This window comes from Struthio camelus, chromosome 2 (assembly GCF_040807025.1).
Source record: "Struthio camelus isolate bStrCam1 chromosome 2, bStrCam1.hap1, whole genome shotgun sequence".
Lineage (NCBI taxonomy): Eukaryota > Metazoa > Chordata > Aves > Struthioniformes > Struthionidae > Struthio > Struthio camelus.
Window position 1 is genome coordinate 147,692,539 of NC_090943.1, and position 13,756 is coordinate 147,706,294.

At 43.4% G+C, this 13,756-nt stretch overlaps 1 protein-coding gene across 1 annotated transcript in view; it reads right to left on the reverse strand.

The window, feature by feature from the left end:
• LAPTM4B (lysosomal protein transmembrane 4 beta) overlaps nucleotides 1-11,969 on the reverse strand; it is a 60,989-nt gene extending 49,020 nt beyond the window's left edge. Inside the window, exon 1 of the mRNA XM_068932972.1 lies at nucleotides 11,806-11,969. Within this exon, the coding sequence (XP_068789073.1) occupies nucleotides 11,806-11,901 (96 nt within the window). The 5' untranslated portion in view covers nucleotides 11,902-11,969. The remainder of the gene's footprint in view (nucleotides 1-11,805) is intronic.
• Between the last annotated feature and the right edge of the window lie 1,787 nt (nucleotides 11,970-13,756).

Consider the following 13,756-nt stretch of genomic DNA (forward strand, 5'->3'; position numbering starts at 1 on the left):
GTGCCTGTCGGTGCCAGCCCAGCCTGCGCGGTGCACCCTCATCCCAGCTCACCCCCCTTGGGAGCAGCCCCGCTCCTGCTGTTCCCTGATAGGCTTTTTCTTAGAGGACAAATTCATCCCTTTTTTTGGGAGGGTGCCTGAAAAGGAACAAGTGAAATGGCACTATCCTCTCAAGACCTTGCTCTCTTTGGCTCTGCTTGCAGACAACTTAGCACAAACGTGGCTGAGAACGAAAATGTGAAATTGTATTACAGCAAAGCACTGCGTTCTGCATAAAAACAAATAGAGGAGAGTGTTACGGATAGTTGTTGTGAGATAGGGTGACTGATTTCGGGCCAAAGAACTAGCTCTTGAGAGGGACCAAGAGTGTCCTGACAAGAGACTGCACATGGGAGAAGGCTCCCACACATAGTCCTAAAAATGCCCAGCTGTCCTCTTGCCCTAATACAGGAAGAAAAAAAAAAAAGTCATGCTGCTCTGGCAAACAGATGAAATAAACATATACACCTTCTTGTCAATGTAGAGGAGGAAAAGAACACAGTGCTTTTCACAGACCTCAAAATGTCTAACGAAAAGAGAAAAATGGATTTCTCCCACTACGTACAACAGGAAATATCCTGGAAGAGACAGCTGGTCCAAATATTGAAACATGACTTGGATTTCCTATTTTGGTCTTATAAAACATGATCGCAAAATTGACTACAAGATATTTTAAATAGCAGCAACCACGTGTGACAATGTGTACACAGGCCTGAGAGACAGGCGGCACGTGCTGCGAGCAGCACTGGCACCGCCAGCCACTCTTACTGCTTCGTTTCTGCAGCGATACAGACCTAGAGCTCGGCAGCTAGGTCTGGTCCCAGGGAGCTCTGCTAGAGGGAGCGTGCGGTGTTTTGGAGGCAGCGCCCAGCGTTTATAAACTATATAATGCACTAAAATTTCTCTGCCACCACAGTTAGTTATCTTCTTCGCCATATCACTTGCTTCAGAGATCAGCAGTAAACTATGGTGACCCACAGAGATAAAACACAGGGGAAAGAAGAGGTCAGGAACCCCTGTATCAATAGGTGATGCGAAAATGAAAAACACAGTATCACTTCAGACTCTTCACAGATAACTGCAGGGTTGCACGGTATTTATCCCCTCTTATCTGAAATGAAACTAGTTCCAGTAGCTCCTAAGAACATACCACTAATACAAATCTTTTTCTGTTTTCTAACTCAAAATAAAATGGAGAAACACTCAAGCCAGTGACTTAGATATATGTCCATAAATACTACAGGAATTGTCAGGAGTTACACTAGGTAAGTTTCTTGCCACTTCCATCCAGGTTACAGTCAAGGATTGAAATAAAACTGCTCTGATAAAGGAGTTTATAAGAGGCAATATTAAACATACTTTAATTTGACATGTTGCATTAGAAATACACCAGTGTTTCTATTAAACTCCACAGGGTCTGTTGCACAAATATTCTGCTACAGTACTCTCAAGAATTTCCAATGTGCTGAAGAGAGCGCCTTATATTTATAGGAAAAAAATGAGAAAGAACCAGCTTTCCTTCTATTGAGAATTCAGTATGTACCTGGATCCATGCATGTAAGTCTGCACACTGTCTATTCGGTGGAAAGATTTCTGCACACTTTTAATTCTGCGCCTGTTTTCAACCCCACCGGACTCAGGAGAGATCAGCTGAAGCTCCCTCCTTCAGGCTCGGCTGTGGGGGAGCACCACCCCATGCCTGTGCTCCCGGCCAGTGGGGTCCTTTACAGCTCTACAGAGCTGTTCCGAGTTACCTGCTTTAATGACAACAAACACCCCAATAATCTGAAGGTAGAAAACCATTCATTTGGATGAGGGAAGAAAAACAGAAAACTAGAAAAGTAAACTTTGTGGTTATGACATAGAAAATAATGAAAAGTTAGATGTAATGAAAACGGTCATTCTGGATTAACCGTCCCAACTTTCTGTAATCCGTATTAGTGAATTAAAATGATAGGATTGATACATGGGGCCAATTACCATAAACATCACCGCAGCTGAGTCGATAGTCCTCTACCTGACACCTACCAGGTGAAAGAGGAGATGGAGTTTATGAGCAAAAAAGGTTGTGACTGAGCAGTGAATAAGAGCAGATTTCTACATATATTTTGAACGGTGGGTCATCTGAGATTGCTAACCAAGACACCTAAACCCCGACCACGTTTTCAATGGGCAAATACAATTGTAGCAGACATTAAAAAAACACAAAACTGGAGAATTTAGTTTGTTACCTCTACAGAGATATCACTGAAGGAAACCACTTACTACATTAATTTTGCTAGTAAGATATCCTAAACGTTTTTAATAAAACTTAAGAAAGTCTCAAGCAAAATCCCATACGCTCTGTCCCTTTCAAAAAACTCTAGGTAATTTTATGGCTGTAAGTATCCATCTGCTACAGAAGCAAAACCCCACTCTTAAACGTTTTTCCTCCTTGAACCTATCTGAACCTAACAGAAGACTGCAAATATTTTATACTACTTGGATATTTGAAGTCAGTATTACTACTAAAAAAAGTGAGAATTTATGGAAAATGTATACTTAAGCTAAAATCTGGACATCCTTAATTCTGCTCCATTTATCTTTTGCCTCGTGTTTGGCATGTTCTCTGCATTTTTCTTGTAAGGAAATTTTTAACATAGAAGACATTAATAAAAGCAAGAACACTTTTTTTTCATTAAGAGGACACACAATCCTATAGCAGAAAAAAACCTTTTCACATTTAGGGTTTAACTCAGCAGTCAGGCAAAGCACATATGTTTTTAATTCTAATTAAGGAGAAAACAAGGATGCAATTTTAGGAATAACAATTTTACAACTGTCTGACCGCTGTGGGCAGGAGCAAACGATGTGAGAAGGAACAAGCTGTGTTTCCTATCTGCCCAGGTTTCCCTACAATTGCTTATGAGAGCAATTCATCTTCTGTGCCTCAGAGAGCGCACAGGATGCAGGAGCTGTATCTGAGCACATGTCCTTCAGTGGTTTGAACTCCTAAGAAAGAAGGAGCAGGAGAATTCTGGCTGTCAGAGAAGATTTTCTTGCTTCATTTTTCCATGATGGAAGCCTTCTGCCTCAGGCTACTTAAAACGTATCTACTCTCCAATGCAGGGGCTAGGGACAAGCTACAGATATGTCAGGGATATACAAAATAATGAAATGGTACAAGGAAGAAAATCCAGCCCCATTTAGTTACCTGTTTACCTAATGAAAGCATAACGCTCTGAAGGGAAACAGAAAGATGGCCACGCAAGGATGGGTTAAAAGGAAATCCCTCATGCCATTTACTAGTGGAACTCATTATCAGACGTTATAACTGAAGTCGAAAGGTGGGAGGAATACAGAAAAGGATGAGCTGCTTATTCAGAAAATGTATGTGCTTAGTCATACTACAAATCACCTTAAAAAACAAAACATAAGCCCTAATGCTTCAGGCTATTGGCCAACCTTAAAAAATAACAGGAGAATAAAAGAAAATGTTTTCCTTGTACAAGTTATTCTTTCTTACCACCCTGCGTGGCTTCTTAAAGCATATGGTTCTGGCTGCTACCTGAAATACTGCACTGCAAAAGAGAGAACACTAGTCAGATCAGAAGTAGCAATTAAGTTTTTACGTTCTTTAATCTGGGGAAGACGGTTGAGTCTGGAAGTCCTGTGGCTTACTTTCTTCATATTACTCATGAGAAGCTATAGAACGACCCAGGCGGGCTCAGACTAGCGTACTATAGAGAGCATATTGGAGAGAGCTGCACAAAATATTTTAATCAGACTTTATATGTAATATCGACTTTGATTATTATAATGACACTACGCATTGAACTTTAAAGTCCCCGCTGATTAAATTGATATAGGAAGTCCAGCACAATTTATCAGCGCTCTTCTATACAGATGACTCAACTAATGCCTACTGCCAGCCTTTTAACAGTCCTAAAATCCAAACCACAAGGGGCCTGTCACTAATGAAATATGGTAATGACTAAATTTGTAAAGGAAAAACTAGATGGACAGACTGTGCAGGATGCACACTAGAGATTTCTGCCTCCCTAGAGATACAGTTTAATTTGTTATGTAGTTAATCTTAGTCCTTTTATGGTTTAAGGAAATAGGATTTGTATGCAAATTTATCAGTGAATTCTTTGTTACTTTTATATTGTACTTCCAGAAAGTTAAACCTGTCTCTGAGCAAGGTCCTGAAAATGACTGCTGAGGCCTTCTGCTCGGACTGGGGGAAATATAATCATATTCCCATTTTCAGGTTGTAACCTTGACAGACTCACTCACAGTTTTTACTAAAACACATCCTGGTTCAGGATGCTGTGGAGAGCCAGCAAAGCATTGCTAAGTATTACAGTCTTCTTAGAAAAAGAGTTTTTGAAACCATCAGCTGCGATTTGTTTGGTTTCTGCATTTGCTCTCGACTTCCAAAAATGGACTGTTGAGCCTTGCAGATGACTCGGGAAGGTCGAGGGCAGACCTGTCAAAATGTTGTCACTGGTGTGAGTTATGGCAGCTCCAAGGAGTCTGACCCAGAATTTGGACCTGTGCCAGGATGGCCCAGCCCGCACAGCTGTAACTGGGCAGCTGAGGGTGCAGACTGGGTTGCCAGAAGCAGCTGGCCCTGGCTAACAGCTCGCCCATGCTCAGACTGACCTTGCTGCCCTGACACCAAGCCACATACACCCTCTTAATTAGAAAAGACACCAGAACTCTGATCAATTATTCTTATGTAGTCATGTTAAGCAATACCCACGGAAACCATGCAAGGGATCAGGCCTGTCGGTAGTAAACACATCACATCACCGTGCAGCCCAGCGCAGTGATTTAGTTACATAAGGAAGAAGGGAGCACACCACAATGAACGGTATGGTTGACTAGAATCAGATAATTCCTAAAATAGTAAACAATGTGGTTGCATTTACCTAGCCAGTCTGGGCACAGCTGTTCCACAGCTGGAAAATGCACCTTTGCAAGGTGAAAATCTCCCACAAATCTGTATTTCTGCCCAACGCATTTGTCTTATCTATTTTAAGTAGCTTAATCTATCTCCTGACAGAACAAGACCTTGTTCAGCATAAGCCAGAAGTGAAGTGAAAAACAGCCCCAGCACTTTATAAAGCTCTTCAAAGCCAGAGGACTAAAATCACTATAGTCATAGCTGGCTGCAGACATACAAAAGAGAGCAGACTCAGAGGGGGTCCAGGAACAGTGCACTAGGCTCAAGCCCAAATCATTTCTTCATTGATGCCTTGCCTGCAGATTCAATGCATCTGATTGACCAGGAGCACTTTCTTGCTCTCTCAGCTATGAGCTTGATTTTTCTTTATTCTAGATTTCTTTTTTTTATCCTGCTGTTTGGAGATTTGGGGCTATAACCTCATATTCAGCTACAGAACAACACAGAAACTTGCCCGCCCACTTTCAGTCCTTGATAACCTTAAACTTCCATAGTTTTACAGTCAAAAGATGAGCCTAACAATAAAACCAGAGAAAAATAAAGCAATACAAGAAAGTAATCACTGGCTATTTTGCAACATCCTTGCCATATGTCCAAAAATACATACAACTAATTGCATTTTCACTGACGTCAGCCTAACCAACCATCAGTTTACGAAGCTTAATGTATCCACCTCTGGATCACTAGGAGATACTTATTAACCTTCAACGGAACTTGTAAACGCATTTTACTTGATTAATATAATATGTCCTCTCCTTTCTGTAAATATATTCACGGTATTTGTATGACATCTTATACAAAACAAGTGTAAATACAGTGTATTGTACTCTTAGTGTGTTTATTTTCTTTAATAAGCATTTCTGCAAACTTTTCTCCTCTTACGACCAGCCATCTGTTTTCTCACAGGAGGGAGACAATCGTTCCTTATAATCCCAGTGAATTTATTACCCCAGTTGAAGAGGTTACCTAAAAAAGGACTATATTTTTTAAAAGTTTGAATTTTATGAATTGATAACTATATTAACTGGAATAGAAAACACTCTGCCGTTATCCTGGACAGCTGATGGAGATCATCAGCTATGGCTGCATCATTCATATACGGTGTGAAAAATTTTGCTGTGGTATTTGGGGGATATATGAAAACTTGGACATGCACAATGGTGCTTAAAGAGCTTAAAGAAGTTTTTCAGAAATCCTCGTCTTGTGTTACAGGCTAAGAAAGAGTTTGGTAAAATCATGGGCTGTTCCAAAAGACACTTACAGGCAATTTTAGCCGCCAGTGGCTTAAAAAATCTTTTAAAATATAAACATAAATAGATACACTGATACATGACAAAATCTGGTAAGAGTGACAAAATGTTGTTTTTGCTCTTGTGTGCAATACAGCAAACACACAAACCTGGATATTTTTCACTCAGAAAAGAAAACACAGGTTACTTGGGAAACTATGTACCCCTGAATCCATCCCTTTTTCAAACAGTCTTTCTGGCCTGTTCACCGTTTGATTCTGTCACCCACAGGTGAATGAGCAGGATCCTTGCAAGCAGTCTTACTGATTCTGCACTTTTAATTTCTCCCAGATGGTACTTTATTTTGTAATTTAACTGAAAAGGCCCTCAAGCATGAATTGCAACGAGGAAGAAAGGAGGTGGAATGAGGTCCTACGTTACAAACACTAACCCGGGTTTGTGCATAAGGGGCTATCTATCTATCTATCTCCTTCAAGAGGCAGACATTTAACTCTTTCTCTATGTAAGTTACATAATGAAGTTATTCAGAAGGTCCTCAAGCATAAATACATTTTGTTCATGCTAATGATCAGTGCTGGTCTTTATTCCTTGCTGTATGGTGTCTAAAATGTATATATTTTCAGTTTCTTAAGAAAGTGCCATACTTGTCTCGATTAGCTCAATTAGATATTTAAGTGCAAGATCATTCAGGTATTTCCCACTTGTCTTGAAGAAGATAATGAAATGGATGTATCCACTCTAAGAGTAAATACTGTGAATCTCCTCTGATACCAGTCTCAGGTGGATATTCAATATGTAATCAATCACACTAGGAAGCCTTTGAAAGCAGTATTCTTTTTCTTTATTCATAATAAATTCCCAGTTTTCCTCTCTGCTTTCCTCAGGAGCAGGCCTAAACAGAAAGCAGGAGCTCTCCTTGAATTGGTGAGCAATATTACTGTTTTTTTCAAGATCTCAGCTTCATTTTATGAAAGGAAGCACAAACAACAAAGAACTTACAGACATGGAACCTGGGATAAAAATTTTTACTCGCTGCAGCCATCTCCACAACAAGAATCAGGAACCTCAAGTCAAAGTATCCCAAAACGCATACCTTGATTCTCTTTTGACATTAAGTCAAGCACACTCTACTGATCTCAGCAGGGTGTTCAGCCGGGAAATCAATTGTACAGTGAGGCCTTAGCAAGCAATACTTTTATTTTGCTTTACAATATACCAGTACATTTTTGCTCCATTACGATTCAGCCATATTATTAAAAGACAAGTGGGATCTAGACAGAAATTATACAAGTTTTTGACTATGTAGCAATATCTTGAGTAAAATCCACCACTGAAATGTCAAGACTAGCAATCTATTGAACTTTCCCTAAATAGCAGCTCAAATGCTGAATCCATCCTGGCTAAAAACACAGATTTGCTCTATTTATGTCCTTAGCACGTGTCCTTTAGAGGACACGTACCTTGATAACTCTCAGTGATGAAAGGCTCTTATTCTTCCATTAGTTTTTATTTCAGTCTCTCTTTCCCAGGCCCTGGGGAGCGCGGGGGCGTGCTGACCCACGGGCAGCTCCCGGGTCCCTGGCAGGACCCTGAGAGGGGCCACCTTTCCACTTCCCCTGCCCAGGCCACCGCTGCAGCAACGGAGGGGACAAAATGCACTTTGGCGCACATCATTGACCCAAAAATTAAAGCTCCTTCTTGATCTTTTTTCTGAACCATGGCCTTCAAGGTTTATCTTTCCCCCCATCCAAGTTAATGGAAAATAATTGCCGTTGTCCTGGATGGGACACCTGGATGGGTGCGTGCATAAACCCCCATCGCAGTATGTCAAGGCAATGGCAAATCCATCAGTAACACTGTCTGCACAGCTGATGTTGCTTCTTCTTTGTTTTTTAAATAAAGAAAGTGGAATCCAGTCACTCAGGAAGATGACATGCTGTGTGTATAAATGCTGTCACAGAGCTTACCAATACTAACTGGATCTCTTGCAACTTAAAAAGATGTCAGCTTGTGCATGCACTCCGGTTCCAGGATGATTTCAGAACCAAAGTTGGTTTGTTTCAGTAGTGTCATTGCCTTGAACAACACAACACTACAAGTGTCTAAAAGAAGAGGAAGTGACTTTCTCATTTTCTGTCTTTTATTTTCAAAGTACGACGCTTGCAAGAGTTTCGTGCCCAGAATAAACATTTCTGTGTTACTACTTGTGACCTCTGATTTCACATTTGATACTATACGGAGAAGCCTGAAGTCCAGGCCAGTGGGAGAAAATGCTAAAATAAATAACTGAACTGAACCAGTCCCCAGATTTCTGAAATGAATATTACCCCTCAGCCAGCCATACTACTGCCATTTTTTTATCCTCGACACAGGAGTTCATATTCAGCATTGCGACACTCCCCCTTAAGCTTTCCTCCCAAAGACAGCAAATCAGTTCCTGAAGTGGAGGCTGTTTTGCAGCGGTATTAGACCTTGTTTTCAGGAATTTGCCTCTTCTCAGTACTGGGCTGCCCCACTCCTTCTTTAGAAGTTACACTTGGCATTGAAGTACCTCAGTGCTGTGTGATAGTATGTATATTATGTATACAATACTGGAATACTATATATTATTTTAGATGCAGTGACTATGGCTCTACCAGGAAGAAACCACTGAAACACCATAGCTATAGAAACATGAACATTCTGAGAGACATTATGTTCTAAAATAGGGCAAAGTTAAATATTCATTTCCTAGCTATTGGTACTTTATGAGACGACTGTAAGCGTGCACGGCTGCCGGGCACGTGTGCTGGACAGGCAGCGTTCCTTCCCCGCACCGGGGGGGGGCAAAGCGCCCTGATAGTGCAGCCACCTGCACTCAGTTCCCCACTCTCTCTGCTGTTTGTAGAGTCCCAAACCTCCAATTAAAACCAAAGAGCTAAAACATTATCCCAGAGAAACAGACAATTTTTCCACATTTACTTTGACATGACATTCTGCCTCCAGAAATTATCCTAGCTCAAAACCAGTTCAATGTGTGAAAATGGTTACATGGCAAAACTTACAAGCTACCATTTTTCTTCCTTGAGAAGCCTATTCAACTGAATCACAGTATTCACAGTCACAGAACTAATAAAACTTATACTTCACAGGTAGTGATATATGAAAAAACAACAGGAAAACCATTCATTCTCTAGAGGGATTTTTTTCCTTAAGCCATTTCCTGTAAAGCATGCAAGCACTATGCAGAATACATATCTATGCGTTGAAAAAAAAGCAAGGTTTTTTTGTTTGAACTTTATTTGAGACACCATGCATAGCACACTTGTGGTTTTGAGTAATATAACCACTTGAAATGCATATAAAGAAAAAGATTACCACCAAAACAGCATCTCAGCATCTATTTTTACATATACCTACCCTCAATAGCCTATGGGATCAGGTCTTAACTGATCTGAGATAAATCCATGTTTTGATATATGATTTCATAGATACTTTTGTAAACCAGGGCCTCTCAACTAGGGTAGCTATTTACTCAAGGAGCTACCTTACATTACTTAATACTTTATATTTTTGTAAAATTAACAAAAAGGTTTACGGTTATCATCAACATGCATCTAAATTTCTATTCTTAATAGCGTCCAACCTTAAAATCTAAAAGGCTTGCAGTACAGGAAGAGCAGAAAGTAATCTGTACCGTGACATGTTATGAGTTACTGTCAGTCTGAAGTCATTCAGAAATCTGCCTTGAAAGAAGTTATGAAAGAAAAAGGAACAAAGTAGGAAGACATGTAAATCAGGAAATATCTGCTAGTTAGAAAAGCAGTTAAAAAGATTAGATTTCTAATCAGATTTTGCACAAAAATACCATGTCAAATTGGGTCAGTAATATTTAAACAACAATACAATACAATAGGTAACTAAGTCTAAAATATAGCTGGGCTTTTCTTTGTATCTTAGGCTAGTTGATGCACTTAATTCCCTCTTCCTCAAATATCTTCTTAGGTCCATTAAAAGGCTAAAATACCAGTGTCCCTGTCTTTGTTGAGCCGATACAAAGAGGGTTTATTTAACTGAAGATAGAATGAAATAATAAGCATCCTGGAAGAAATGTTCAAAAGCTTTCAGGTCGTCCTATTAAAACTTATTACAACTCCATTGTAGCTAGACAAAGGATGCCTTTTTCAACACTATAAGGATGCCAGATACCACAGGCTGCGGATATTGCATTTAACTATATTGTATGAAATGAAGAACAATAAATAGCTCAGCTGATGCACCATTTTCTCAGTGGTGAACCATGTATTTTATAGGACATAGCTCATTTTATATGATTTCTAGGACACTAATGTCAGCCTAGCCTTTTCATTACGCTGACTGAATTTATTTAACAAGATGTCCTACAATGGAGGACAGCCCTGCATTTTTCACTTGCTTCTGAAGGGAGTTTCAGTAGTTAGCAAATAAGCCTGAGTCTAATCTGCTTCCGTCTGCAATCATTTGAAAAACGATGCTTGGCAGACAGCTCTGCATGGCCTTGGCATCTGATGGAGACTTATTTCTCGGACCAAGAGAAACTGAAGACTAAACAGGCTGAGAAGTGCATCTACATAACCTAAAGTGACAAACCAGCTCTTTTTATTGTTGTGACACGTGTCTGCAAACCCTGCGACTACGGCAAGGCAGGCTTTGGGAAAGCGGCTTTCCCTGCGTTGCTGTCCAAGGGATTGAGGGAGATTGTCAGAGACCGAAGGGGAACTGAGGGCTTGATGCACCTCCTCCTGCAGGAGCCTTTGCACTGGCTGAACAACAGCGTGTCGAATGGCCTCTGGGACACAGGGTAACCACGAAAGTCGAAAGTCGTGCCTCGAGGGCCAATTCCTCTCTCGCTTCCTATATGCCTGATGGAGGAAAAGAAGGCTTTCTAGTACCTGCTAGCAGTTGCCTAAAATGTTTCAGATCTCCATCAGATGGACCAGGATACCACCGACAAACAATTATCAGACAAATAAAGAACAGCAGCGATGCAAGAACCTCTGACTTCTTCACAAGGCGGCAAGCAGAGATGACAAAATAAGATTTTCACGCAGCGTGGTCAGGGCAGCCTTGCTGGAGCTAACGCGTTTGCAGGGTCTCAGTGCTGCAGTCGACACCAGCCTGAGAAGCGAAGCTTGAAAGTTTGGGGTGCTACGCCAACACTCACGCCACGGGCCTTCACCTGCCACGCTCTCCCCGCAAACCCAGCCTGTCGCTTGAGACCCTCGTGAGCCTGAGCGCGCCCTGCAGCTCCTGCCCCCCCCCCACCCCGGCCCTTCAGCACTTGCAGCCGCTTTTGCACCTCTTCCCCAGGCTTCACCTCCCAATTCAGGCAGAGCCTGAAGGCAGCCTCCGCGCCTGCCTAGCCGGGGATGAAGCGCCGTAGCGCGCTCACCCTGAATTACGCAGCTATGGAGGGTTATCCCCAGAAAAGCCTCGGCTGCGGGAGCAGCCCCAGCTGCTGCTATGAGCATCGCTCCAGCAGCGGAGGCGCAGCCGCGGGAAAGCCGCCGGCAGAGGCCGGTGGGCGGGCGGGCCGCGGCCGCTTACCAGGTACCAGACGCCGAGGAGGATGGTGCCGGTGCGGACATGGCAGCAGAGGCAGCAGCTGTTGGAGTAGAAGCGCGCCCAGGGCGAGCTCAGCATCTCCGCAGCCTCGTTGCGCGCCGCTCCGCGCCTCTGGCCGCGCGGCTCGGCGGGGCGGGGCCGGGCCGGGGCCGGGGCCGGGGCCGGGGCTGGGGCCGCCCCTGCGGCGGGCGGCAGCGCGGTGGGGCTTCCGCGGCAGCGCGGGCGGCAGCGCGGCGGGGCTCCCTCGGCGGGAGGCGCACCGCTTCGCAGCACGCCCCTGCCTTAGAATTCTCCCGATTTGGTATATTAAAAAAAAAATATATATATATATATAATAATCCCAAACACGCCCCCTCCTCCCCCGCCTACGAAACCCTGCCCACTGCTGGCTTAGCCCGCGCTCCCTCCGCTCCGCGCCCCGCCCGCCCCAGCGCCGCTGCTATCGCGCCGCAGCACTGAATTGCGAAAAGTGCGGAGCGCGGGGAAGGCTTGGCGCGCTGTGGGGGACGCGTGGCCCCTTCCAGGAAAGGTGTCGTCCCTCCGAGGGTCCCGCCAGCCCCTTCCCAGGCACGACGGCACCGAGAGCTAGCGTGGTGAGAGCAAATCCCCAACAGCACGTTCTCAGGTGCTTCTCTAGGAATTATTGACAAACTGGTAGACATAAAAATCCATTTCCCTGTTAGAGAAAGGTGACGTTGAAGAGTACGGCTGAGTAGAGGCACCTCCCTCGACCTGCTGGCAACACTCTGCCTCATGCACCCCAGGAGACCATGTGGCCTTCTTGGCCATGAGGGCATATTTGATGGCTCACGGTCAACTTCTTGTCCACCAGGTCTCCCAGGTCCTTCTCTGCAGAGCTACTTTCCAGCAGGTCAACCCCCAGCCTGTCCTGCTGCATGGGGTTATTCCTGCCTAGGTGCAGGACCTTGCACTTGCCTTTGTTGAACTTCATGAGGTTCCTCTCCGCCCACCTCTCCAGCCCGTCCAGGTCCCTCTGAATGGCAGCACAGTCTTCTGGTGTGTTAGCCTCTCCCCCCAGTTTAGTATCATCAGCAAACTTGCTGAGGGTGCACTCTGTCCCTTCATCCAGGAATGAACGTCCCATCGATGAATACGCTGAACAAGACTGGAGCCAGTATTGACCCTTGGGGGACACCACTAGATACAGGCCTCCAACTTGATTTTGCACCACTGATCCCAACCCTCTGAGCTCAGCCATCCAGCCAGTTCTCAATCCACCTCACCGTCCACTCATCTAACTCACACTTTCTGAGCTTGCCTATGAGGATGTTATGGGAAACAGTGTTGAAAACCTTGCTGAAGTCAAGGTAGACAACATCCACTGCTCTCCCCTTATTTATCTAGCATAATTTTTTTTTTTTTTAGTTTTAAAAACTTGAAAAGTAATGAACCTTGTGCAACTCATTGTACAACAGTTGATGGGCAAACCTTGGGCAGGGCCTCTCTTCCTGAAGGCTTTCACCTGCATTCCCTTTTGCTGCTTTATCATTCTTACAGACAAAAGACCAGCTGTTCCTCACAGTGTCATAAATCCAGAAAGAGTTCCTAACATTCTCTTCCTACTTCTCTTTGTCTTTACTGAGCCCTGATAAGACATGGATTTCATTCAATTCTGGATCAATGGTAGCCCTTTGAGTGAAACCTGTCATTGTTACCATCTCTGAACCTTTCTTAGTGCCATCTGATATGATATCCATATGGTTGCTGTCTACATCATAACTGAAGAAATCATTCAAATAAGTCTTTGATCTCGCCAAACACATAATAAGCAGCGATTTTTAGAAAGGAACAACATACAGGGCCCTATTCAGGACTGGATACCCTTGGTAGCACTACAGGATCCTCTCGCAAAAGTTTCTGTGTTTGACACCGGCAGCCAAAAGCAAACAATCCATTAAACTCACTGGCTCAC